The sequence below is a fragment of the Podarcis gaigeae genome (assembly GCF_964106915.1).
Source record: "Podarcis gaigeae genome assembly, chromosome: 4".
Taxonomy (NCBI): domain Eukaryota; kingdom Metazoa; phylum Chordata; class Lepidosauria; order Squamata; family Lacertidae; genus Podarcis; species Podarcis gaigeae.
The window spans coordinates 101,757,288-101,784,588 of record NC_139677.1 but is presented as its reverse complement, the minus strand read 5'-3'; the positions used below and the strand labels follow the sequence as shown (position 1 = coordinate 101,784,588).

General features: G+C 43.0%; 2 protein-coding genes and 1 long non-coding RNA gene across 4 annotated transcripts in view; 1 reads left to right on the top strand and 2 right to left on the bottom strand.

Annotated features, from left to right (window-relative positions):
- LOC310842818 (zinc finger protein 202-like) overlaps positions 1-22,727 on the bottom strand; it is a gene marked incomplete at its 3' end in the record, with an annotated part of 42,870 nt that extends 20,143 nt beyond the window's left edge. Inside the window, exons 1-2 of the mRNA XM_083734956.1 lie at positions 22,272-22,727; positions 22,038-22,119 (exon numbers count right to left, since the gene is read on the bottom strand). Coding sequence (XP_083591082.1) covers positions 22,038-22,119; positions 22,272-22,685 — 496 coding nt within the window. The 5' untranslated portion in view covers positions 22,686-22,727. The remainder of the gene's footprint in view (positions 1-22,037; positions 22,120-22,271) is intronic.
- Positions 13,255-16,650, bottom strand: LOC310843440 (uncharacterized protein). 2 transcript variants are annotated; one of them, XM_083736843.1, is made up of 2 exons: positions 14,542-16,650; positions 13,255-14,205 (listed from the first exon to the last, which is right to left on the bottom strand). In XM_083736843.1, exons 1-2 carry the CDS (start codon positions 15,792-15,794, stop codon positions 14,061-14,063), a joined length of 1,398 nt encoding a protein of 465 aa, XP_083592969.1. In that variant the 5' UTR covers positions 15,795-16,650; the 3' UTR covers positions 13,255-14,060. The 2 variants fall into 2 exon arrangements, with proteins under 2 accessions (XP_083592969.1, XP_083592968.1); XM_083736842.1 differs by having other exon boundaries at positions 13,255-15,381; positions 15,478-16,650.
- Positions 22,728-25,125: 2,398 nt separating the features above from the next.
- On the top strand, positions 25,126-27,036 carry LOC310844003. Its single transcript, XR_014563871.1, has 3 exons — positions 25,126-25,268; positions 25,913-26,029; positions 26,617-27,036. It is a non-coding gene; the product is annotated as an uncharacterized lncRNA (long non-coding RNA).
- The last annotated feature ends 265 nt before the right edge of the window (positions 27,037-27,301 follow it).

Sequence of the window (27,301 nt, the reverse complement as noted above, 5' to 3'; positions counted from 1 at the left end):
GAAATACAGTGGTACCTCAGGTTAAGTACTTAATTCGTTCTGGAGGTCTGTTCGTAACCTGAAACTGTTCTTAACCTGAAGCATCACTTTAGCTAAAGGGGCCTCCTGCTGCCGCTGCGCCACCGGAGCCCGATTTCTGTTCTTATCCTGAAGCAGAGTTCTTAACCTGAAGCACTATTTCTGGGTTAGCGGAGTGTGTAACCTGAAGCGTATGTAACCTGAAGTGTATGTAACCCGAGGTACCACTGTATAAAGATATGTAAGAACAGAAGACCCCTTGGTGGCTTTCACCACATGAAGCTTTACTGCTCAAACCACTTGGAAAGATAGGAAAGTGGTTTACGTATGCTGACTTTTTAAAGGATCAAGAAGGAAAATGGAAACAAAAGATTACGCGGAAATAAAATACCACTTTCAGAGTTGGTTACGTTATCGGCAAATACATGAAATATACAAAGAAGACAATAAGAAAGGATTTAGCTACACGACATCTAGATTTCAAAAGGAAGTCGTAGAAGGGAAAGTGAAGTTGCTGAAAGGTGCATATAGTATTCTGCTAGAATGGGAAACAAAAGATGAAGAGGTGAAATCAGTCATGATTAAATGGGCACAAGATATATGTCATAATATAATGTTTGAAGATTGGGAACGATTGTGGAAAACTGATTTAAAATTTAAAGACTGCGGGGGGGGGCCACCAGGTGGCGCATTGGAAGATGGCCGACAATAACATCTCTCTGACCCAAACAAGGTAATTAAGGGGCTGCTATGGGAAGTATGCAGTCTTCCTCCCCCCCCCCAGGAGATGGGGGGCGCTGCCTTGCCAGCGGTGTTCACAATGCACTCCCAGATCCGTGAGAAGGGGGTGCTGAACACTGGGCGCGAGCCCTCGGTGGAGTCAGATCATCCTGACGCCGATTCCAATTAGCGCGTGCTGGTTGCTTCAGCTCAGAATTATAATTGGAAACAAATGATTGGAAATGAAGCTGAAGCACATACATCAAGTAATGCTTGAGGATAAGACTGCTGATTAATGGATCTCTGTGACTGGGAGTGACGGATGGATAAGTAAATCTTCTGATGAATCTGTTAGGATATTTCTGTTCCACCTTAAAAGGGAGCAGGCTATGTGAGTCACAGAGTCTGTGTATTTCCTGTTCACAGGATGTTTGTGTTTTGATAGAGCTGTTGTCTCTCTCTCCCTCCTGCACCGGAACACGCAAGCAGGCAGTCATGTTTTTTCTTTGCTCTGACCAACGCTGAATAAACTTCTAAATAATGCTCTCCTGAGTGCATCTTTCGCTGTATGAACTCTGAGATAGAGCGTGCATGTGCTCTGGAATGTGAAAAGCTATTTTCTGGAGCTTGTGTCGCTAATTGCTGATACTGTATCTACGGGAGGTCAATGGATGTCCGGAATCGATGTGGAGGCAGTGATGGCCTGTCTCCCTGGCAGTATCCCAACAGAATCACCACTAGGAGACTGTATCTATGGAACGAAGGGGGGTGGAGGAAAAAGCTCTTTTTTTCTCTTTGCATGATGTGATATTAATAACCCTTCACCCCAGATAGAAATAAGATTGTTGCGTTTTTATTAAACACAAGCAGGAATCCAAGAACTGTGGGATGGATTATAACAGGATAGAGGATTGAACGGTGAGAAAGAGGAAATTTTTTATGACGCAGTTTAAAAATGGGGACTCACCAAGACAGGCTTGCCAGAGAAAGGACAGGGGGAGGAGAATCAGGATTGTTCGAAAGAGAAGGAATGTTGGGACGCAAGCTTGACCTGACAGCCCCCTGACTCACTCATTTGATTTATTTGGCAAGCCTGAGAAAAATAAAGGACAGACCGAAGATTTTGTTTATGGAAGTGTTGAACAGAGGCTGTTCCTGAGCGATATGACCTTTGAGGAGTACAAAACCCACACAGAGATGCCTGTTTTCAATCTGCTTGTGAAAATCATCAGAGATCGCAAAGAAAGGAATATACGATAACGACAAGAAGAGAAAGAAAGTAATAAAGGACTATCCGGATTGAACTGGATAGAACTGTCTAATTAAAGCAGTAATATAAGTGATGCTTGGACTTGTCCAGAGTTTTGGACTCGTGCGGAACATGATGTATGGGTACCCCCAACAAAATTTAAAATTTGGCTGTATAATTTGGAACTAATGTGATTTGGATAATGTGATGTGATTGGCCTGTTAATAAAAATTATTTTAAAATAAAATAAAATTTAAAGACTGCTCTTTGCTGAAAGAAAATTACATGAAAATGATGTATAGATGGTATATATCACCAGTGCAGATAGGAAGAATGTATAAAACAGGCTCAAATATATGTTGGAAATGTAAGGAAAAAGAAGGGACTTTTTACCATATGTGGTGGGATTGTAATAAAATTTAAAAAATCTGGGAAATGATATACAATGAGTTGAAGAAAATGCTCCAATTAACCTTTGTAAAAAAAGCCTGAAGCATTATTGTTAGGGATTGTAGGAAAAGAAGAAGAAGAAATGCACCTTGGGCTTCTTGCTGTGCAGCAGAAAATAAGGCGTGTCCCCTACTACAGAACTCTAAGAAAGGTTCAGAGTGAAGGACACAGATTTCCACGCTTCCACCCAAAACTGCTGGGGCAACCCTGTGTCAAAGAGCATGGCTTCAGTTGCCTCCTGCAGCGTTCTCTACCTGCATTCTGCAACTCCATTCTCCTAAGGAGAATTTGATACAGTCAACCTGTGGCGTATGCCTTTCTGGCAGAATAAGTTCTGCAAGGCAGACCTGGTGAACTCTCCACCGCGATCTGATTGAAAGCTCTTGACCCGCAGTGAGAATTGTAGTCCTACTGCCGTTATCCAGTCTTTCACCAAAGCAACAGCCTCTCACTTGTGCTTCAGAGAGAAAATCCACCCATTTCTGGAATAATCATCCACCAGAGATAGCAGAAATTGACTTCAAGATATTATAGATCCTTGAAAGAATGGTTAGTACAGCCTTTAAAGGAAGTTTGTAATTAAATATTGGAAGGGAAAAAGGCACCGGAGTCGTGGAAGGAAGCTTATATTACACTTATACCAAAAACAGAGTCTGAGAAGACACAGCTTAAGAACTACCGCCCCATATCTTTGCTCAATGTGGATTACAAAATTTTTGCTGATATTATGGCTAAAAGACTAAAAAAAGGTTTTAGTAGAAGAAATACATAAAGATCAAGCGGGCAGGCACTTGTCTAACAATACGAGGAACATAATGAACATTTTAGAAAAATTACAAGTGAATATTAACACCAAAGCAGTTTTGATATTTGTGGACGCGGAGAAAGCCTTTGACAATATTTCCTGGAGTTTCATGAAGAAAAATTTACAGGGTATGGGGGTAGGCCAAGGTTTTGAAAATGGTATAGGTGCAATTTATTCAGAACAAAAAGCAAAATTAATTGTGAAAAATGTAGTCACAGAAGAGTTTAAGGTTGAGAAAGGAACACGACAAGGTTGTCCAATCTCTCCATTGCTTTTTATATCGGTCCTGGAGGTTCTGCTAAATATGATTAGAAAGGACCAATTGGTTAAAGGTATACAAGTCGAAGCCAAACAGTACAAATTGAAAGCATTTGCTGATGATCTGGTATTGACATTACAGGAACCAGTACCAAAAGAGTATTGGAATTGATTCAAGAATTTGGTCAGGTAGCGGGATTTAAGTTGAATAAGATGAAGACTAAGGTTTTAGAGAAAAATCTAACAGTGATTGAGAGAGAGAGATTTCAGAAGGAGACAGGATTAACATTGGTTAAGAAAGTGAAATACCTAGGGGTTAATATGACTGCCAAGAATGTGAATCTATTTAAAGGTAACTATGAAAAATGTTGGACAGAAGTGAAAAAGGATTTAGAAATATGGTCAAATTTGAAGTTATCATTGCTAGGCAGAATTGCTATGATAAAAATGAATGTATTGCCAAGGATGCTGTTTTTGTTTCAATCATTCCAAATTTTGGACAAAATGGATTGTTTCAAGAAGTGGCAGAGAGATATCTCTAGATTTGTCTGGCAGGGCAAGAAGCCTCGAATAAAATTAAGATATTAACAGATGCCAAAGAAAGAGGTGGATTTGCCCTGCCAGACCTTAAGCTTTACTATGAATCAGCCACATTTTGTTGGCTGAGAGAATGGCTGCTTCTTGAAAACATGGACATTTTGGACTTAGAAGGTTTTAATAATGTTTTTGGGTGGCATGCATATTTGTGGTATGACAAGGTCAAAGCACATAAAGCGTTTAAAAACCATATTGTCAGGAAAGCAGTGTTTAATGTCTGGATAAGATATAAGGATTTGCTTGAAAACAAAACTCCAAGGTGGCTGTCACCAATGGAAGCGAAGGCTCAGAAAAAGCTCAATATGGAGACCAAATGGCCGAAATATTGGGAAATTCTGGAACAAGAGGGAGATAGATTAAAACTGCAGAGTTTTGAAAAACTAAAAAACAAAGTGCGAGATTGGCTCCATTATTACCAAATAATGGAGGCTTATAATTTGGACAAGAAAATTGGCTTCCAGGTGGAAAAATCAAAATTGGAAACAGAACTGTTAGATCCCAAAAGTAAGAACTTGTCAAGAATGTACAACTTGCTGTTGAAATGGGGTACTCAGGATGAAACGGTGAAATCGGTTATGATTAAATGGGCACAAGATGTTGGACATAACATTATGATGGCTGACTGGGAACAGTTATGGACCACAGGTATGAGGTTCACGGCATGTAATGCCTTAAGAGAGAATATAATGAAAATGATCTACAGGTGGTACATGACACCAGTCAAGCTTGCCCGAAAATAAATGTTGGAAATCATTTGACCGAAAATAAATGTTGGAAATGCAAAGAGACTGAAGGTACATTCTTTCACCTTTGGTGGACATGCCCAAGGATTAAGGCTTTCTGGGAGATGATCTATAATGAAATGAAAAAGGTATTTAAATATACCTTTCTGAAGAAACCAGAGGCCTTTCTCCTTGGCATGGTCGGCCAATTGGTGTCAAAGAAGGATAGAACTTTCTTTATGTATGCTACAACAGCAGCAAGAATACTTATTGCAAAGTATTGGAAGACACAAGATCTACCCACCTGGGAAGAATGGCAGATGAAGGTGATGGACTACATGGAATTGGCGGAAATGACTGGCAGAATCCGAGACCAGGGAAAAGTGTCGGTGGAAGAAGATTGGAAGAAATTTAAAGTTTATTTACAGAAACATTGTAAAATTAAGGAATGTTAGAAGGATGTTGGAATGAAGTTATGTGGTTTTAGCAGAAACGTTATAAAGGACTAAGTAAAAATGGATTGTTAATCAGCGAAAGAAGAGAATGTAAGAATATAGTATATTAAGATAAATTATTAGGATAAAAACAAGAAAGAAAGGATTTGCTGAAATATCTAATTGAACTAGAATACAAAAAAGGTAGGTGTGAGGAGGTCAAGGAAATAAGGAAAGGAAAGAAAGTTATGTAAAGGTTTGAATTGTTTTTCAATTGTCTGCATGTTTTTGTCTTTTTTGTTTTTTTGATGTTGTATGCATTTCTTTTTCTTTTTCTTTTTTGTTTAACTCGGTGTTTTTTCTATTTTTCTTTCTGTAACCTTTAAAACCTTAATAAAAATTTATTTTTTAAAAAAAGAAAATCCACCCATTTCTGGAATAATCATCCACCAGAGATAGCACAAATTTGGCCCAGACTGGCACCTGGCATAGGGCCCCAATGGTCTGCATGGACTAGCTCAAAAGGTTTTGTGGTTACCCTGTCAGACCTAGGATAAGAGCACGTCTGAACCTTGGCTTTCTTGAAGGCCCTACATTCCAGGTATTTGTCACATGCCTTCATCTTGCACCCCTCAGTGCACCATGGGACCTTATTCACATACCCCCAGTTGATATGTGACATTCTCTGGTGCCAAACACCATGATGTCCCCATCATGAATGGGAACCTTAGCACACTGTGCTTGTGCATCCTCAGTGGGACCTTTACCTGCAATAGGTGTTTCTAGCACAAACAGCCTGTCTTTGCACTCAACACTGACCAGTTGTCGCCCACCTCTGGAAAAGGAACACACATTATTTTCAAATCACACTTTGAATCCATCATGGACAAGAGAGGAAACAGAAAGCAAACAGCACTGCATCTCTGGAACGACATAGGCCTCAATCTCTGCCTGTAAAAAAGAACAATAAACAGAGCCAGACATAGTTAGTTAGCGCTTGGAACCATCTGCAAGAGTTACACTTCTTCCAGTTTTCACAGCCTTGCAGTTCCACAAAAAATCACTAGATGGAGATGGCATGAGATGGTGCCTGGTCCCACTGTCAATCACCCAGCTCAGCCCGTGGCCCTTGTCGAAGTTTTTCACTGTTGCCATAGCAGCAGCCAAATGATGCTGTGACGACATGTCTCTGCCACTTTCCTTGGGACCTTTGCGAGGCTTCCCACGCTTGGCAGCTCCTGTTATCTGGTTACCAAAGAAAATGGCCTTGGAGACATCCTGTCCCTCCACTGGACAATTCCGGACCAGGTGGAAATCAGAGCCGCACCGGAAATGTCGGGAAGAAAAAGCTTTCACGGTTTCTGAAGGAATGGGTTTCTGTGTAGTAATTTTAAAAACTGACTCAACCCCCGCCTTTTGTTCTTTCAAAAGAGAGCACTTTTAACTGCGTAAAACTTGAACTGTTGAACAAAACCATAATAAGGACACAACTGCATAAACAGTTCTCTCCTTTATCTGGACAGGCAAGGGGTGGCCTTGGCCCTCCAGGGGAACAAAAAAAACACGTCAGAACTTTATCTTATGTGCTGACCACAAAATACACGCAAGACCAATGTCCGGGGAAAATGCCAAAAGCGTGTTCCCGGAGATTATGACCTCTTCCCAGATAAGAGTAGAAAGAGGAAGATCCTTTTATGGTCAGAAGTACAGGAAGGAAGATCCTTTTATGGTTGAGAGTACCAGAGCAGGAACATATGTGATATCAACCTGCGTATACAAGTTGACGTGGCTGGGGAAGGGGGAGAGGATGCCTGGAGGATATATATACTGCATGAAACTTGTCATGTCTTTGGACTTGTCGTGGACTTGATCACACAAGTGCCTTCTGCTATCCAGAGAGCAGAATAAACTCTTTCCTTGAATCCACCTTGGTGTCGTTTTGACTTCCTTCCTCCTGTTCAGGAGCAACGCAGACCCAATCGGTGAACTCCAATAAGGCTACATTTCACTTCTCCCTTCACCCCCACTCTTGGGTGCAGCACAGCCTGGGCCTGCTCACCCTCCAGCATTCTGTCTGTAATGCCTATAATGGCAGCAACTTTTTAAAAAAGTAATATTTTGAGCCCGTAGTTCAATTTCCCAGCAGTTCCCCTTGCCCCGGAGAACACTTCTAGCATTCCATCTCCTCTACCAGTGGCATTGTTCAGCAGTGGGGAAATGACCTCTTCACAACAGATGTCCATTTGGTATGGCCCTTTCCAGGTTTTTGCCTGCTCATTGTGTTTGTCTTTCATTTGTTCTCCTTTGTGTCTTGCCAGTAGACACCACAATTCTGTGGGTACTCTTGGTGGCGCAGAAAGCACCTAGAAGCTCCCTAGAGGTTGACGTGCCAATCAAACTACAGTTTTGCACTCTATAAATTCCAATTAGTAGTACTGCGGGTGGTTCAGATTCTGGGGCAGTGCTTTTGGCCAGCAGACGGTGTCACAGGGCCAGCCTACTTTCCCTTTAAAGCAAACTTGGGTCTCTAGCTGTTTTTGGACTACAGCTCCCATCACCCCTAGCTAGCAAAACAATTGGGAAGGGAATATGGGAAGTGTAGTCCGGGAGCTGCTGGGGACCTAAGCTTGGGAAAGCCTGCTTTAAAGCAACTTTTCCGTTTTGCCGACAAAGATGGCAAGGGTATATGTTTGTATTTTCTTTTCCTCATGACCATTCTGCACTTGTTTTTTGTTTGTTTGTTTGTTTGTTTGTTTGTTTAAGAGGGCAAATTGAAAGAGAAATTGTATGGCAAGTAGCAGAAGAATAAAAGGTTGCGTTTGGAAAAAAATAAAAAGACCCCTGGGGGTGGCCTCCTTAAATATTTTATTGGGGGGAAGATGCCTAGGTCTTTAAGCATTGGTGCCTATTCCTACACCAACAGGTCTCAGGATGGTTACAACATACAAACACCAAACACCACATGTTAAAAGGGCATTAGATGTCAATTAGCAAAAGGGTTGGTAATAAAGTTGCGAATTTCCTGGCTCCTAAAGCTGTAAAATGGTATTCCCGACCTTTGTGTGGATTCTTTGATGGGAAGTGAGAGAGGAGCTCTGAATGAAGCTCTTTCCACATTCCACACACTGATAGGGTTTCTCCCCTGTATGAATTCTTTAATGGGAAGTGAGATCGGAGCTCTTCCTGAAGCATTTTCCACATTCGACACACTGATAGGGTTTCTCCCCTGTATGAGTTCTTTGATGGGAAGTGAGATTGTAGCTCCAACTGAAGCTCTTTCCACATTCCATGCACTGATAGAGTTTCTTTCCAATGAGATTTTTTGTTGGGAAGTGGAATGGGAGCTCTGACTGCAGCTTTCTCCACACTCTAAAATTTTTATGTGGCTTCTCCTCTCTGGGGATTTTATCATGGTCACCTTTGTTCTCAATTTCCGATTCATCCCAATCTGCAATGGAGACCAAAAGGGATTAGAGCCTCAGGAACAAATGGAGAAGAATTGAAGGGAGTCGGGGGTGTCATTACCTGTGTTGTTTGTCATTAACCATCATATTTATTATTATATTCTGATGAGTTGTTGAATGTTGGTTTGTTTGATATATAGTAGTGGTCAAAATTGTGGAAGACTTTTGGAAAAAAGTGTATTTCAGAGGTTTGATGGCTCATAACACCACTTCTTTTAGAATAATATCATAAAATAATATATCATTGGAAAGATAATTTAATGAAGACTGCAGTTCAACAAAGGTTGTTCAATTAGCCATATTCTATCAAATGTTATAGCCAAATAACCAGAAAAAGGAAGCACAACTTGCTTAGGTTGACCTTTGTCAGTGTTTTATGTGATTGCTATCAAGTTGGTTGGGTTTTTTTTTGTTCTTTCATTTAGTGAGGTTGTAAAACATAATAAAATTATAGAAATGGCACAAAGAATTAGGATATAGTTCCGTTCCACCTTAAGAGTCAGGCATGATTGTTGTTTGTCACATGCCTGTTTACTTCCTGGTCACTGGGAGTTTCCATTTTGTATATAGCTTTTGTTCCGGCTGTTTTTTGTTCCGGCTGTTGTAGAAACTCTGCAGAAAGAGTGTGCACAAGACTCGGAATGTGTCTGAGGCTCGTGTCGCTAATTGACTGATGCTGTCCTATGGGAGACCGGGAGATTGTCCGGAGACGACATGGAGGCTGCCTGATGGCCACGTCTCCTTGGCAGTATCCCAACAGACTGATCACCCAGAAAGCGATGTAAAATTGTACTATTAAGTGAACAAGGCTACAGTTATGAATAGATTAGATGGGGGACTTCCGGGTTAGTGCCATCGACTAATGGCGGATTCCCTCCGAACTCCGGAGGGAATCGGCTCTGCAGGATCGGGTCTGGTCCGTGCCAGCAACACAGGGACCCTTAAAAATCACAGGCACGGATGCCTGTGAGCGTGGTGACTCGGCGAGCACCTTTTGCGCCCCCCCAAACTGCGAAGGAGCCTTTTTAAAGGCTACGGAACGGGGACAGGGTGCGGCACGGTGCTGTGAGTAGACTGCTCCTTCCGCGGAGTGAAGCCGCAAGCCATTGTCGGAGAGCGCTGACTTTTTCCTTGGAACAATTGGACTTTAAAGTAAAAACCCGTGAGTAATACGGAATTTGGAATTTAAAGAAAAATCTTTGTTGAATCAGGAATGAGCGGGGAAGGGTTAAAAAGGAAGTCCGCCCCCCTCTTTGTAGATAATCTAAAGCAAAGAACCTGCTATCTAAGGTCGAGAGAATCCTTTCTTTCTTTTTTTAAAAGACTTCAACCTTCATGGTTTGACACTATTAAGAAATTTTACTGGAGGATAAAAGATTAACTTTGGGAGCTGAAGTTTCACCCCCCTCGGACCCGGGAGCGTCCCGCGAGAGAGCCTGTTGATGAAGTACTGAAGAGTTTGACAGCTGTCAAACTGGCTGTCAGAAGGAAAAAGAGAACTTTGTTTCTGTGGCTTCTGCTGGTTATATTTGTTACAATTTGTTGAAAATAAGGAAGGACTGATACAAATTAACTTGATTATTGGATTTGAGCTGAAAAAACATCAAGGAACCAAAATCCCCCTAGAGGGGGTTTAGGACATTACAAGAATGGCTGGAGGAGGGAAAATTCAGACTGAACTGGATAGAACATTTGTTCTCTTGGGAAAGTTACAAGGTGAAATTGATGTTTTGGCTACAAGCGTCACAACTCTGGTCTTAGCAGCAAACAATTTTGTTGAAGCTGATAAGGATTTGAAGCAGGAAGCTCATACAATTGGACAAATAGAGAAACTTGAGAGTTATGAGAACATGGAGAAGGAGACATATGCTGTCCCTGAAGAAAAGGAAGGAGGAGCTGTAATTTTGCAGATGTCAAAGGAGAGTTGCAATTTGTGGCCTGACATGAAGGCAACAAAGGATTGTAATAATTTGATGTGGAAAGCCTGGCCTGAATTGGTGAGCCCAAAACTGAGAGATCCCCTCATGTGGAGATCTGAAGACCGAAGGATTATAAATTTGATCAAGGTGGAAGTTGGAGCTTTGGGGACATTTGGACTTGAAAGGGGTATGAAACAAGATTTGGAGTACCCCATAGGCTCTATCTTTAAGCATGGAGGGCTGGCTGGAAAAAACATGGATCCTGTTGGGCCGAAGGCTCTCCGAAATTTGGGGTTCAACATTAAGGACTATCAAAAAGGCCGGCAGAGAGGAACTGAAAGAGATTTAAGAGCCTCGGATGTGAGATCTCCAGGCTAAACAATATATTGAACTGATGAACACTTGTTGGGGACTGAAACCGGGAAAGGGGTGGGTGGAGTCTGGGAATCCAAAGGGTATATAACTATAACTTGCTTTGTTTTTATTTTGTTTTGCTATTTGTTTGGAATTGGGGAAAGCCATGGAAGGGAAATTTTGGTTGACTTTAGGAAAAATGTTTAAGAAGGAGCAACGATGTTTAAGTATTGATGTTTAAATTTGGATAAGATAAAATTGGTTTTCAAAACGGTTTAAATTAAATGAAAATAAGGTTGGTAAAAATAAATTGAGGAAATGGAAGAATTATCAAGTTAAAGTTGAGAAATAAGTAATAAGGATTTGCTGAATAATTCAAATTGGAATACAAGAAGGGGAGGTGTGAGGAGGTCTGAGAAATAAGCTAAATGAAAATAAGTAATTGGAATTTTATGTGATTTTAACTGTTTTTCTTTTTTTAAATTTTGGATTTTTGTATTTCTGTTATTTTCTGTTTAATTGTTGTTTTTGTGTGTTTTTTGAAAATGCTAATAAATATTCATTAAAAAAAATAAATGAATAGATTAGATGAAAGATTGGGAAAAACTTAGCCAAAGCTGGCATTTCTATATTATTGAAGAGGTATAAGGAGACTCAGCCACTACAAAATCAGACTGGTAAAGGCAGGAAAAAGTGCACAAAGGCAAGTGATGATCAAAGAATGGAGAGACTGTCCCTACCTGACAGAATAATAATAATAATAATAAATTTTATTTATATCCCACCCTCCCCAGCCGAAGCTGGGCTCAGGGTGGCTAACAACAATCAAAATAATCCAACATTCTAAAAACATTCATTATAAAATTAATTAAAATCAAAATTGATGGCAACCATTAAGCAAAATTCTGTGCAGATTGCCAGAGGAGGGGGTCAGGCTGCGCCCTGGCCAAAGGCCTGGTGGAACAGCTCTGTCTTGCAGGCCCTGCGGAAAGATGTCAGGTCCCGCAGGGCCCTAGTCTCTTGTGACAGAGCGTTCCAAGAAAATCATCTTGGTGTATACAAGATCACATGGCGAGATGTAATGTGAAGTTGAGTGCAAGGACTGGTCTAAATGTTAGAATTCGAAGGAAAAAGCCATTGTTATCTCTAAAGCATGAGTTTGACCAAACTGTGGGAGGCAGTGGAAGACAGGAGTGCATGGCGTGCTATGGTCCATGGGGTCACGAAGAGTCTTACACAACTAAAGAAAATCTCTCAAGCAAAGGTTGAAAAGATTAAACCCATGTTAACTGGGCAGTGGAACAATGGGACAGTGTTATTTGGAGGGATGAGACTCAAATCTCCTTGCTTGGTAGTGATGGCATGAAATACACAAGGGGGGAAATCAGAGAAGATTTACATGCTACTTGCATTACACCGACCATGAAACACCCAGATAGTGTGATGATCTGAGGTTGTATGGCAGCAAAAGGTGTTGTCAGAATTTTCGTCATTAATGGGAATGTAAATGCCCCAAATATATAATTGAAATACTTTAGCCCAAACTGAAGGCTTCCACAGGTGATCTTTACCCAGATACTGAAGCATTTATATATATTTATATAAATAATTATTTATATATTTATTTTCTATTTCAACAGGATTCAGCTCCATGTCATGTTGCTGCTGTGTGCAAAAGGTACTTTCAAGATAATCCTATTCCATTGCTGGAATGGCTTGGGAATAGCCCAAACATTAACCCAATCAGAAATCAATGGAGCCAACTAAAGAAACTTGTTTGTTAGAAGCATTCCAGCAATAAAGCCCAATTAACAGAGGCAATACGGTAATTCAATCTTGGTTTCACATTCTTACAACTGCAGAACCTTACTAGCTAGCAGGACCAATGGGGAGGGATGATGGGAACTGTAGTCCGGGAGCTGCTGGGGACCCAAGGTTGGGAAACGTTGCTTCAAAGCAACTTCTGCGCTTCACCCGCAAAGATGGGACCTGTCCACGTTTGTATTTTCTTGCATTTTGTTTTCTTCATGACCTTTGTGAGTTTATTTTTTAATTTTTTAAGAGAAGAATAAAAGGTTGTGTTTGAAAAAACACACACCAAAAACTTGGGGGTGGCATCCTTAAACATTTTATTGGGGGTGGGGCAAAGACCCCTAGACCTTTAAGAGTTGGCGCCTATTCCCTACACCCACAGGTCTCAGGATGGTTACAACATAAAACACAACATAAAAACACAAAACATCACATGTTAAAAGGGCATTAGATTTTTTTTCAAGAAAATTATTTATTAATGTTCTTATGTTACATTGGTAAACATTATCATGTAACATCACAAGGCTTATTATACTATAATTTTCAACATGTATACAAAGTTTATATGCTAAAAGAAAAAGAAAACAAGGACAAAAAATTATTCCAAAATCATATATGTACCAACACTTTGGACTTCCTGTCTATCCCGTTGTATATTCCTTTTTCACAAATGAATGTGCTCTTATTACTGTATATTTCTTTACATTTTATCTAATAAATTCCTATATCAATATGTACCCTTTGTCTTATTTCTCAACTCAGTCTCTTTCCAACGTCAATTGAATGCTAGCATAGATAGCGAACCATTACTGTATTTTTGAACATATATCTATCCCACTTTTCCATACATTTTTGTTTTGAATTGCCTCTCAGGCTATTTGTCAACTGCATTTCATCAAATTCTTGTAGCTTGTTATGCCAGTCCATTATTGTCGGGACTTCTTCTTCCTTCCACCCCTTTCCCACCTAAGTCCGAGCTGTGGCCGTTGCATATAAGAATACCTCCCTAAAGGCATCCGGGATGTCCCTGCCAACAATACTTAACAGAATTCCCTCTGATCTTTTTAGAAAGGTTATTCCAAACATTTTTTTAAACTCATCATAAATTAAGGCCCATAACACTTTGATTTTCATACACGTCAATTAGCCAAAGGCCTGGATTCTAAAGCTGTATGTTTTTCCCCACCTTTGTATGAATTCTTTGAGGGGAAGTGAGATGGTGGCTGTGACTGAAGCTCTTTCCACATTCCACACACTGTTAGGGTTTTGCCACTGTATGAATTCTTTGATGGGAAGTGAGATGGTGGCTGTGACTGAAGCTCTTTCCACATTCCACACAATGATAGGGTTTCTCCCCTGTATGAATTCTTTGATGGGAAGTGAGCTCGTAGCGTGTCCTGAACCTCTTTCCACATTCAACACACTGATAGGGTTTTACCTCTGTATGAATTCTTTGATGGGAAGTGAGAGAGGAGCTACCAGTGAAGCTCTTTCCACATTCCACACACTGATAGGGTTTCTCCCCTGTATGAATTCTTTGATGGGAAGTGAGATTCTGGCTGCGATCGAAGCTCTTTCCACATTCCATGCACTGATAAGGTCTCTCCCCTGTATGAATTCTTTGATGGGAAGTGAGAGTAGAGCTCTGTCTGAAGCTCTTTCCACATTCGACACACTGATAGGGTTTCTCTCCTGTATGAATTCTTTGATGGGAAGTGAGCATGTAGTGTGTCCTGAACCTCTTTCCACATTCCACACACTGATAGGGTTTTCCCCCTGTATGAATTCTTTGATGGGAAGTGAGAGAGGAGCTATCAGTGAAACTCTTTCCACATTCCACACACTGATAGGGTTTCTCCCCTGTATGATTTCTTTGATGGGAAGTGAGATTCTGGCTGCGACTGAAGCTCTTTCCACATCCCACGCACTGATAAGGTTTCTCCCCTGTATGAATTCTTTGATGGGAAGTGAGAGCAAAGCTCCGACTGAAGCTCTTTCCACATTCGACGCACTGATAGGGTTTCTCTCCTGTATGAATTCTTTGATGGGAAGTGAGCTCGTAGCATGTCCTGAACCTCTTTCCACATTCCACACACTGATAGGGTTTTTCCCCTGTATGAATTCTTTGATGGGAAGTGAGAGAGGAGCTATCATTGAAGCTCTTTCCACATTCCACACACTGATAGGGTTTCTCCCCTGTATGATTTCTTTGATGGGAAGTGAGATGGGAGCTCTGACGGAAACTCTTTCCACATTTCACACACTGATAGGGTTTCTCCCCTGTATGAATTCTTTGATGGGAAGTGAGAGAGGAGCTACCAGTGAAGCTCTTTCCACATTCCACACACTGATAGGGTTTTCCCCCTGTATGAATTCTTTGATGGGAAGTGAGAGAGGAGCTATCATTGAAGCTCTTTCCACATTCCACACACTGATAGGGTTTCTCCCCTGTATGATTTCTTTGATGGGAAGTGAGATGGGAGCTCTGACGGAAACTCTTTCCGCATTCCACACACTGATAGGGTTTCTCCCCTGTATGAATTCTTTGATGGGAAATGAGATGGGAGCTCTGACCGAAGCTCTTTCCACATTCCACACACTGATAGGGTTTCTCGCCTGTATGAATTCTCTGATGCTTAGTGAGATTGGAGTTCTGATTGAAGCTCATTTCACACTGCATGCACTGATAGAGTTTCTTTCCAATGAGATTTTGTTGATGGGAAGTGGAATGGGAGCTCTGACTGCAGCTTTCTCCACACTCCACATTTTTACCTGGCTTCTCCTCTCTTGGGATTTTGTCATGGTCAGCTTTGTTCTCGATTTCCGATACATAGCAATCTGCAATGGAGACAAAAAGGGATAAGAGCCTCTGGAATAAATGGAGAAGAACTGAAGGGAGTCGTGTCATGTGACAAAGACACATGAGAGCAGAAACAGGAAACAGGCTGGCAGGTGCTGGGAATGCACAATCATTTGGGTCTACTAAAGTCATTGAGGCCTAAGTGCTAACTGTTGAGTCACTCTGACATGTGACTTGGCAGCCATTTTCTCTCTGTGTTCTCTGTAAGATTTCAGTCAGAGTCAGTCTGCCTCAGTTGTGAGCAGAGTCAGTATGTAATCTCAGTCAAACTGTTTGGAACCATGTTTTTATGAAGAAGTTAATTTTAACTCAGTAAAGATCTTATTCTTTCACTTAAGAACTCTGCATTATTAATTTACAGTGTGCGTCAAATTGGGTGTGTGTTCATTACCTGTGTTGTTTGTCATTAACCAACATATTTATCATGGGATTCTGATGAGTTGTTGAATGTTGCTTTGTTTGATACACAGTAGTGATCAAAATCCCCTTCATGGATCACTGCCTTGCCGTGGCGAAGGGACTTGAATAACTCAGAGAAGCTATGCAAAGAAATAGAGGAAAACAATAGAATGGAAAAAGCAGAGATCTGTTCAAGAAAATTGGAGATATGAAAGGAACACTTTGTACAAAGATTACCATAATAAAGGACAAAAGTGGTAAGGAGCTAACAGAAGCAGAAGCCATCAAGAAGAGGTGGCAAGAATACACAGAGGAATTATACCAGAAAGATATGGATGTCTCATACACCCCAGGTAGTGTGGTTGCTGACCTTGAGCCAGACATCCTGGAGAGTGAAGTCAAATGGGCCTTCGAAAGCACTGCTAATAACAAGGCCAGTGGAAGTGATGATATTCCAGATGAACTATTTAAAATTTTAAAAGATGATACTGTTAAGTTGCTACACTCAATATTCCAGCAAGTTTGGAAAACTCAGCAGTGGCCAGAAGATTGGAGAAGATCAGTCTACATCCCAATCCCAAAGAAAGGCAGTGCCAAAGAATGCTCCAACTACCACACAATTGCAGTCATTTCACATGCTAGCAAGGTCATGCCTAAAATTCTACAAGGCAGGCTAAAGCAGAGAACTCCCAAGAGTGCAAGCTGGATTTCAAAGGAGCAGAGGAATCAGAGACCAAATTGCAAACATGCGCTGGATTATGGAGAAAGCTAGAGAGTTCCAGAAAGACATCTACTTCTGCTTCATTGACAAAGGAAAAGTCTTTGACTGTGTTGACCACAGCAAACTTAAAGAAATGGGAGTGCCTGATCACCTCATCTGTCTCCTGAGATATCTTTATGTGGGACAAGAAGCTACAGTTAGAACTGGATATGGAACAACTGATTGGTTCAAAATTGGAAAAGGAGTACAACAAGGCTGTATATTGTCTGTCTCCCTGGATGAATCCCAAGCCAAAATTAAGATTGCCGGAAGAAATATCAGATATGCAGATGACACAACCTTGATGGCAGAAAGTGAGGAGGAATTAAAGAACCTTTTAATGAGGGTGAAAGAATAGAGCGCAAAATATGGCCTTAAGCTCAACATCAAAAAAATGAAGATCATGGCCACTGGGCCCATCACCTCCTGTCAAATAGAAGAAGAAATGGAGGCAGTGAGAGATTTTACTTCGTTGGGCTCCATGATCACTGCAGATAGTGATAGCAGTCACGAAATGTAAAGACGCCTGCTTCTTGGGAGAAAAGCAATGACAAACCTAGACAGCATCTTAAAAAGCAGAGACATCACCTTGCCAACAAAGGTCCATATAGTTAAAGCTATGGTTTTCCCAGTAGTGATGTATGGAAGTGAGAGCTGGACCATAAAGAAGGCTGATCACTGAAGAATTGATGCTTTTGAATTATGGTGCTGGAGGAGACTCTTGAGAGTCCCATGGACTGCAAGAAGATCAAACTGATCCATTCTGAAGGAAATCAGCCCTGAGTGCTCATTGGAAGGACAGACCCTGAAGCTGAGGCTCCAATACTTTGGCCACCTCATGAGAAGAGAAGACTCCCTGGAAAAGACCCTGATGTTGGGAAAGATGGAGGGCACAAGGAGAAGGGGATGACAGAGGACGAGATGGTTGGACAGTGTTCTTGAAGCTACCAGCATGAGTTTGACCAAACTGCAGGAGACAGTGGAAGACAGGAGTGCCTGGCGTCCATGGGGTCACGAAGAGTTGGACACGACTAAGCGATTAAACACCAACAGCAGTGGTCAAAATTGTGGAAGTCTTTTGGGAAAAAAGTGTATTTCAGAGGTTTGATGGCTAATAACACCACTTCTTTTGGAGTAATATTATAAAGTTATATATCAGTGGGAAGATAATTTAATCAAGAATGCAATCCAAGAAAGTTTGTTCAATTATACGTATTCTATCAAACGTGTTCTATCAAACCCAATAACCAGACAAAGGAAGCACAACTTGCTTAGGTTGACTTTTGGCAGTGTGTTACGTGATTGCTAACAAGTTGGTTGGTTTTCTGTGTTCTTGAAAAACATAATAAAATTATAGAAACGGCACAAAGAGTTGACTGGTCACCCAGAAAGCAATGTAAAATGAACAAGGCTACAGTTATGAAGAAATTAGAAGAAAGATTGGGGAAAACATAACCAAAGCTGGCCTTTCTATATTTTTGAAGAGTTATAAGGAGACTCAGTCACTATAAAATCAGATTGGTTAAGGCAGGAAAAGGTGCACAAAGGCAGATGACGATCAAAGAATGGAGAGACTGTCCCTACATGACATCTGGGTGTATACAAGATGACATGGCACAATGTAATGTGAAGTTGAGTGCAAGGACTGGTCTAAGGCTAGAATTCTAAGGAAAAAGCAATTGTTATCTCTCAAGCAACGCTTGAAAAGATTAAAACCGTGTTAACTGGACAGTGGAACAATGGGACAGTGTTATTTGGAGATATGGGACCCAAATCTCTTTGCTTGGTAGTGACGGCATGAAATATGCGAGGAGAAGAATCAGAGAAGATTTACATCCTACTTGCATTACACCGACCGTGAAACACCCAGATAGTGTGATGATCTTGGGTTGTATGGCAGCAAAAGGTGTGGGCAGAATTTGCGTAATTAATGGGAATGTAAATGCCCCCAAAATCGGAAGTGGGTGGCATTGTGGTCTAAACTACAGAGCCTAGGGCTTGCCAATCAGAAGGTCAGCAGTTCGAATCACCACGACGGGGTGAGCTCCAGTTGCTCGGTCCCAGCTCCTGCCAACCAAGCAGTTCGAAAGCATGTAAAAGTGCAAGTATATAAATAGGTACCGCTCCAGTGGGAAGGTAAACTGCATTTCTGTGCGCTGCTCTAGTTCGCCAGAAGAGGATTGGTCATGCTGACCACACGACCTGGAAGCTGTACGCCGGCTCCCTTGGCCAATAAAGCGAGATGAGCGCCACAACCCAAGAGTCGTTCGCCACTGGACTTAGCAGTCACGGGTCCCTTTAACTTTAAATGCCCCCCAAATACATAAACGAAATGCTTGAGCCCAAACTGAAGCATTCTTCAGGTGATCTTTTCCCAGATAAGCTTGCTTGCTTATTTATTTATTTCAGCAGGATTCAGCTCCATGTCCTGTTGCTGCTGTGTGCAAACGGTCCTTTCAAGATGATCCTATTCCACTCCCGGAATGGCCTGGGAATAGCCCAAACTTTAATCCAATCGGAAATCTATGCAGCCGACTAAAGAAACTTGTTAATCAGAGGCAACCAAAGCAATAAGGCCCAAGTAACAGAGGCAATAATTCAGTCTTGGTTTCACATTATTACAGCTGCAGAACTAAAAACTTCATGGGAAGGTGTTGTAAGGCCATAATTAAAGCTAAAGGTTACCAATGGTTACTAAAGGTTTCATATTTTTTCTTTATGACTGCTGTTCTAATAAATACTCCTTCATAAAAGTCATTGCATTACATTCTTCATTAAATTATCTTTCCATTGCTATATAATTTTATGGTATTACTCCACACAAAAGTGGTGTTATGAGCCACCAAACCTCAGAAATACACTTTTCACAAAAGGTTTCCAGAATTTTGGCTACTAGTAGCAACCCAGCCAGATGGGCATGGTAGAAATAAAAATTATTATTATTATTACTTCAGTGGTACCTCGATTTAAGAACTGTCCTTTTCCGGAAGAGATTAAGTTTGTAAACCGAGGTACCACTGTATCATCATCCTCATCATCATCATCTCCAATGTCATCTCCATCTCCAATGTCAGTCGTTGTTATGGCTTGGTCTCTCCCACAAACGTGAGACGACTCTGGCTGTTAATAATTTCAGATTTATTGCTAAAACAACAAACTTGGACGGAGCTCCTCTACTCATCGTCCTCCCCACAAGATGGAGTTGCCCAGACTGAGCTCCTCCCCCTTCCCCAGCACAGAAGCCCCCACCTTCTCTTCCAGTATCTTTTGCACTCAGATCCTACGAGATTTGGCAGAGAATGCTTCCTGCATTCCAGCGTCTGACTCACTCCTGTAGCTCTCACACAGCTATCTGTCACTTTGTCTCTCTTTTTCTTCTCCCCTTTGTTCAGAGCTCAGATGACAGTTGCTCTCCCCCTCCTCTCTGCCTTCCGCTGCTAACTCTCCTCTCCCTAGGCCTGCTTCTTCTCTTCTGCCAGTCGTCTCTTTGGTCGAGCCAAGACTGACAGGAGCAAAAACAAAAACCTGAAGCTACTTAGCTTTACTTACAATTCTGAAGCTGACATTGAAGATGGCCTGGGAAGTTCAGACCAGCCCAATCCTGGTAGAAAAAGGAATAATTTGAGGAAGGTTGTTCAAAGAAAAAACTGTAATTTACTCTTTATTGTGGGGGTGTTAGGTTCCCAGGTGTTATAGGGGGCGCTGTTGAGCTCTGTGAAAATAGATGAGGTTGGTCCCATAGAGGTATTTTTTGAATTTCCAGGCAGATATGACGATCCCACAGGGAGCCTTACCAAGAGAGGCCACGATCCCACGATTCTCCTCCATGACATCCTTATGCAGAGCTCTTTGGTCAGGATCCAGCAACGCCCACTCCTCGTCCGTGAAATGAACAGCAACATCTTCAAAGCACACTGGAGCCTAAAAGAAAAAGGGAAATATCCTCCTCTGAGACAGCAGAAATTTGATCTGCTACACAATGCTCTGTTGTTTCCTTCTAGTACATTGCGGTGTTGTTTCAATAGGATTGCTTTGCTGCACATTTTAAACATGAATGCTTATTTTAGTCTGCATTTTAATTATGGGTGTTTATCTTTGTGCAAATAGGTGGTACTCCACCTTGTGTTTTCCAAGTCATTCTGCCTACGCAAGCATTCCAGTTTTCCCAACGGAAGGGTCCACTTTCTCCTCTCCTCCTGAGCTGTTCTGTGGAGCTCCCTCCCAATGCCCTAGAGCCAAATCCAAGGGGGTCATTGAGAGGGGAAAGAATGAGGGGCCGGCCCCTTGTTGTAGCGGATGGGGCTGGTTCGGTGAATCCAGGCCAGTATTTGTTCTCATTTTTCCAGTGCTTAGAAGACTATTTTAGCATTCAAAGATCAATATAGAAATAAAATAAGCTTGTCTTGGATGGCCATCTGTCTTGGATGATCTAGCAGAGATTTCTGCAATGTACGGGATCTGCTGGCTCTGAGAGACAAGCAGGGAGGGTGGCTTCTGGCAAAAGGAGAGGGAGCCACCTGTGGCTCTTCCTTATCCTGACTCACCTCTGTCTCTTGACCTTCCTCTCCCATTTGCCTCCTTCCTCTTCTTCCTCTGATTCTGCACTGCATTCTGCCACAGAGTCTCCCAGCTCACAAAGCCCTGTTTCCCCTTCAGCTTCTGACACCTCCTCTTCCCAGGCTTCTCCCTCTTCCCGCTCATGCTTCCTCCACTTCCACTCCTTCGGCTCTGAGCCATCTTCCCTTCCTGGTTCCCCGGCTGCTTCATCCCACCACTCCTCTGTGCCCAACCAGTAAATGACATTGCTCCATCTCTCGGCCTCTGTCCCCACAAGGCAGCTTCCCCTGACCTGATCTTGTTCCACACCCGCTGCTTCCCTTCTGCCCCCATGAAAAGATGGATCAGGAAGTCTTGCTGGCATCCTTCTGTCACCTGAAAGAGAAAAAACATAAACAGGACGCCTGGAGTGCCTGCTTCTCTCAAAGGTGAAACAGGGCATCTCTAACTGCAGATGGGCCTTTGAGAAAGCCTTACCTGCTGAGAGAATTTGGACGTTTGTGCCCATTTCATATGTTAGTTGTGCAGAAATACATCTCTCTTCCTCTGGACCCTTCTTCCCAACTGTCTCCCCCCAAAAGAAGATGAAAAGAACCCTCAGATGAGTTGGAAAACCAACAGAATGAGACCAAATGGAGAAAAACCACCTTCCTCCTTACCCAGTGGCCTCTCTCTGGTGTCCAACGGAGGCCTCTCTGCCTCACAGGAATCCAGGTCCATTTCCGCAAAGAGATGCTTTCCCTGGAAAAGAAACAAGGATTCAAAACAGAGAATGGTGAGAAAGGCTGTGAGATCTCACTCCATAGATGCTTTCCCAGAAAATGGATGGGCCATCAGCAGATCATTATGGGATGTTCTCTGTCATGTTTGGAGCCCTTTAGGAGTATCCAGACGAAAGTCTTTCTCACCTGCTTTCTCTCCTCTGCCTGACTCAGGAGAAAACCTTCAGCCAGGGCCACCGCCTGCGAACTGGTCTCTGCTCCGCATTCCCTCACCCAGCTCTCCATCTCCGGGGGAAGGACAGCCAGGAAATGCTCCAAGATCACCAGGTCCAGCATCTCAGCTTTCGTGTGCCTTTCTGGCTTCAGCCACTGGTGGCAAAAGTGGTAGAGTTGGCTGCCAACCTCTCGGGGTCCTTTGGCCTCTTGGCAGCAGAACTGCCTCAACTGCTGGCTCTGCACCTCTGAGCATAGAGTGTCCTCACACAGGATCTTCTGCACTGGGTTTTCCCAGAATCCCCCACTGCTCCCAGTTTGGCTGGCATGGCCTCTTCCTGCTTCAGGGCCAGCTGAGTCTTGCTCATCCATCTGTGCTCTCAGGAAGCCTCTGAGAGATCGGAAGGAACCCTTTGGTCTGTCGTAATGAAAAGCTCTAGCAAATCCTACAAAGCAAATACATTGTTCTGTTACAGAATTTGTAGGACAGGGGGGGAAATGGTTCCCTGAGCAAGCATGGATGAGTCTTGCTGGGAACCAGGGCTGAAGTGCGCCGCATCCCAGACCATGAGCTATCTTTTTGAAAAGAAAGAGCAGGAAGAGGACAAGAAATAAGTCTCTAGCCTTCTAGCAATGCAAAATGTGGAGGCAACTGAAGGGATTTCTGGGAGATTAATCAACCTGGTTTCTGCTGCCCTCCAGTCAATGTATGAAGTCAGAACCGAATGGCAAGGGAGTCATTTGTATCTTGTGAAAAACGGATGCTTGGTCTAGTGGGGGTCCTCACCCGGGGGTCTTCAGGTGTTGCTACCCCCCACTCCCCTGCTTCTGTCTCCTTTTCTTGCACTTGGACTCTGCCGCTCTCCAGACGGACTCCTGGGGTGGGGTCCCTTTTTGTTTACTATGAGGGCCAGGGATGTATCTGATCAACCCCCTGAGGGCCAAACGGGCAGGGCCAAAGACATCTCCCTTGAAATTTAGGCGGGTAATTTATTATTATTATTATTATACTGTTAGATAGCTTCACACACACACACAGCCATTGATGCCATGGTCGCTGGAGGCTTGGTGAGTAGCAGCGCCCATTTCCGGCTTCTTTGGCAGCAACAATCCCTTTGGGACAGAGAGGATGTGGTCCTGGGATGCCATGCTCTGGGTGCGAGGGGATTGCTGCAGTGGCCTCCGTGGGGAGCTGCCCTTGGAGACGACTGGGAAACTGGTCCGCAATGCAGCAGCCAGACTATGGGCTGGGATCCCTCTCTTTATTCCTGGCCTTTCTCTCCCACCTTTCCTTCCATCCTTCCTTCCTCCACATGGGGTTTTGTTTTTTTAGGGGTGCTAGTCCACCTCCTCGTCCAGCTTTGGAAAACTATTTGCATATGTTTCCTCTGTTGTGCAATGAGGCTGAGCGATGTCACAAAGAGTTAAAGCCCCAGAAAGGGGGGGGGCGGAGGGCCAGATGAGTTTGGGATCCTCTGATCTGCAGGAAGGAGAGCGTGGCAGACCTGGCCCCTCCCGGATCAGGCCCCCCAGGCCTCCTTCCCTGCTGCAGCCCTGGGACCCCCCCCCCCGACTCCCCACTGCACCCTCTGGGGGGAGAGAGAGGAGACTCACCAGATCCCAGGAGGGGACAGCGAGGCAGCCCTTGCAGGAGAGACCCCAAAGCAAGGAAAGGACTGGGGAGGGAGGGAGGGGCCTTGGCTCTGGAGGACCAGCCCCCTCTTGCTTCCTGGCCTCTCTAGGAAGGCAGCTCACTTCCCTTTAACCCTTGCCAAGCCGAGTCCCTCCAGCTCAGCCCTCTCTCGCTAGGCAGAACCTCAGATTCTTATTATTTTTTATGGATTTAGGGGGGCAGTTGCCACCCTGGCTACGCCCACGCCCAGATATCCTTTTGGGGGTGAGGCTCTTGGCTGGACTCTGAGCATCTCCCTCCCTTGTCCAGAATCCAGAGGAAGAGCTTGCAGGGAAAAGGGCTTTGCAGGAGGCAAGGAAGCTCCTCCTGGAATTCCGGAGTGGAGAGATAGGAGGGGATCCCAGGGTCATCTAGTCCAACCCCCAGCAATGCAGGAATCTCAGCTAAAGCATCCATGGCGGAGGGCCGTCCGATCTGTGCTTAGATACCTCCAAGGAAGGAGAGTCCCCCACCTCCCAAGGGAGACCTTTCCCCTGCCCAACTGCTCTTAGATGTCCCTCAAGGCAGCGGGTCCTGAGTTCTAGCCCTGCTGAAACAATCGCACTGGCTGCCAAGCAGGAACCAAGCAAATTTCAAAATAAATAAATCCTATTCTCATCATAATGAGTAATAACGAGTAATAAATTAAATGGGTAAATGAGTAATACTTTCTTATGCATGCTTTTTATGCTAATAAAAGAAGTATGCCATTTCCCTTTCCAGAAATGCTTCATTGCTAATTCAATGGACTGAAAATGGATGGTTGCTGTTTATTATGTTTTGGGAAGCTTTTAATATTGTATGGACTATTGTATTTTGATATTTTGTTGGAAGCTGCCCAGAGTGGCTGGGGAAATCCAGCCAGATGGGCGGGGTATAAATATATATAAATATATATATAAATATATTATCATTATTATTTTAATTGATTAAATTGATCAGGTGAGTTTTCTCCTTTCAAAAGAGGCAGGTGGAATCTCCACGGTTGCTAATAGCATAACGTTGAAAGGCTAGTGAAATATGGGGAGCCCTAGAGCATCTGCTTGGCATGCAGAATGTCCCAGTCAGTGTAGACCAGGGGTCCTCAAACTATATCCTGCATGGCTATTTCAGAACCCGCCAAGTGTCTGAGGCTGAAAGCATGTCGCCGTCAGCTCCGTCAGTCCCCGCACTGCACTGAGGTAAACGCCACAGGCGTGGTGGCGGCTCTACCAATGGAAGGCCAGGGGGTTTCACCCAGGGATGGGGAAGTGTTGTCTTTTGGCTTGAGGGGCAAAGTTGAGGTTGGTGGAGGAAGGCAGGCTTGGGCCAATTCGGTTTCGTTCCGTAGAGGTTTACTTTAAAGGTGGGAGAAGGAAGTATACTCCTATTTTTGTACATGGAGCAGCGGTATTTCCACTCATGTGCTTTACATGCTCTGAAAGCTGGGATCTGTTTTGATATTTAGATTTTTAAAGGGTGGAATGGAACCGGATATTGGCCACCTTGTTAGCCTGGGGCAGGAGTCAGCAACCTTTTTCAGCCATGGGCCAGTCCACCGACCCTTAGACCATGTAGGGGGCCAGACTATATTTTTTGGGGTGTGTGTGTGTGGAATGAACGAATTCTTATACCCCACAAATAACCAGAGAGGCATTTTAAATAAAAGGACACATTCTACTCATCTAAAAACATTCTACTCATCTAAAAACTTTGAATCCAGGAGGAAACTCTTGGAATAGCCTTGCCAGGAGCTCAGAGACGGACTCACCTGTCCCCATGTCCTTCTCTTTGCAGATGTGCTGCGGTTGCACATCTGTCGCTCAGAGGTGAGTATTGGAGAGAACCAGAGCAGGGACTCAGACCTGCCCTCCTTGCCCCCCCCCAATCTGCCCTCTCGGAGGTGGAGAAGCCCTCCCTTCGTGAGGAACTGACTTTTGCCTTACAGCTGCTGGAGGAAGATCAGCTGTACCTGCCGGAGGTGATTCATCAATGCCAGGCAGCTCAGCTCAGGGGGCTCCAAACCCTGAAGTGCTCCAAGCAGGAGATGGCCAAAGCCATCCTGGTGAGTGATGGGTGGTGTGGGGGACCCCCATGGGGGAGTGGGGAGGGAGGGGCTTTGGAGAAGGGGTTGTCCGTCTGCCGGAGAGGAGGACCCTACTGGTCTAGGTTCACGTATCCTGTTTGAAAGGGGAATCATCTTAGGGACTTCCTGTGGAAATCTGGGTCAGGAATGCTGTTCCTTGAACGTACAAACACACAAAACACACAAAACATAACAGTCTGTGGATTCACATAAACAATACTCTTCTATATATTCTCATCACAATATCAAATGTTTATCTTGCACATAAACAACACATAAATTGCAATAATATAGACGGAAGTCCCAATAAATCAGTTCATTCAAAAGACCAAATGTCGGCTAGTTTCTGTTCCACATACGTTCATAAAGTCCAAATTGGAGCCTATTACAGTTCCACAGTGTTGACAAGGATTTCCGGAATAATACCTTGTTTCGCTCTCATGGGCTCCATCCGTTATACATATTCTAAGTAATATAAATGAATGTAATGTTGTAATTCAACATATTTTAACAAATTAACAAACCTGTGAATGGATAAAGTTTGTTTTACATTTGTTGTTTTAAAGGGGTCACTTTAAGAAGAAAACCTTACAGCTGCAGATTCCTGTCACCTGTAGCTAAAATCAATGCTGCGCCTGTCTATATACATTGTAAGAGTTGTTGTTCACTGAAGAAACCACTGTGTTAAAAGTTCTATTATCTTGATACTTCATATATGGCATGTACTTTTATAGCACAATTCTTTATATAATTTTAAATTATTAAATGATCTAGTGGTCGATCCACAACTCTGGTCACTGCTCCCTGAGAAAAGCTCAAGAACTCTGGGCAAAGACAATGGGTAGATCACTGGCAGGATTTTTATTACTGGGAGTAGATCTCAGTCTCTTGGAAGTTCTGGCATTGTGGCCATTTCAAGGTACTAGCACAACTTTAATTGCCACTCACCTTTTGTTGATATTAACTCATTTTCCAGTATTTTGCTATTAACATCCTAGCCGCTGTTGTTGTGTAAAGAAACACTCTTTGATATTCTAAGAATAAGCATACCAAATGAAAATAAAAGAGTGTTTCTTTACACAACAACAGCGGCTAGGATGTTAATAGCAAAATACTGGAAAATGAGTTTGATATTTGATATTCTAACAATAAGCATACCAAATGAAAATAAAATAGGAAAGCTATGGTTTTCTTTAAAATAAATAGCTTTTATTTTATTTTATTTTACTTTATTTTATTTTCCCTTTGGGG

Coding starts and splice junctions, on each gene's coding strand:
- LOC310843440 (XM_083736842.1), bottom strand. CDS start 15,794: ATGACTTTAGTAGACCCAAATGATTGTGCATTCCCAGCACCTGCCAGC. Junction 15,382..15,477: donor AAACTCTATCAGTGCATGCA/GTGTGAAATGAG, acceptor ATGTGGAAAGAG/CTTCGGTCAGAGCTCCCATC.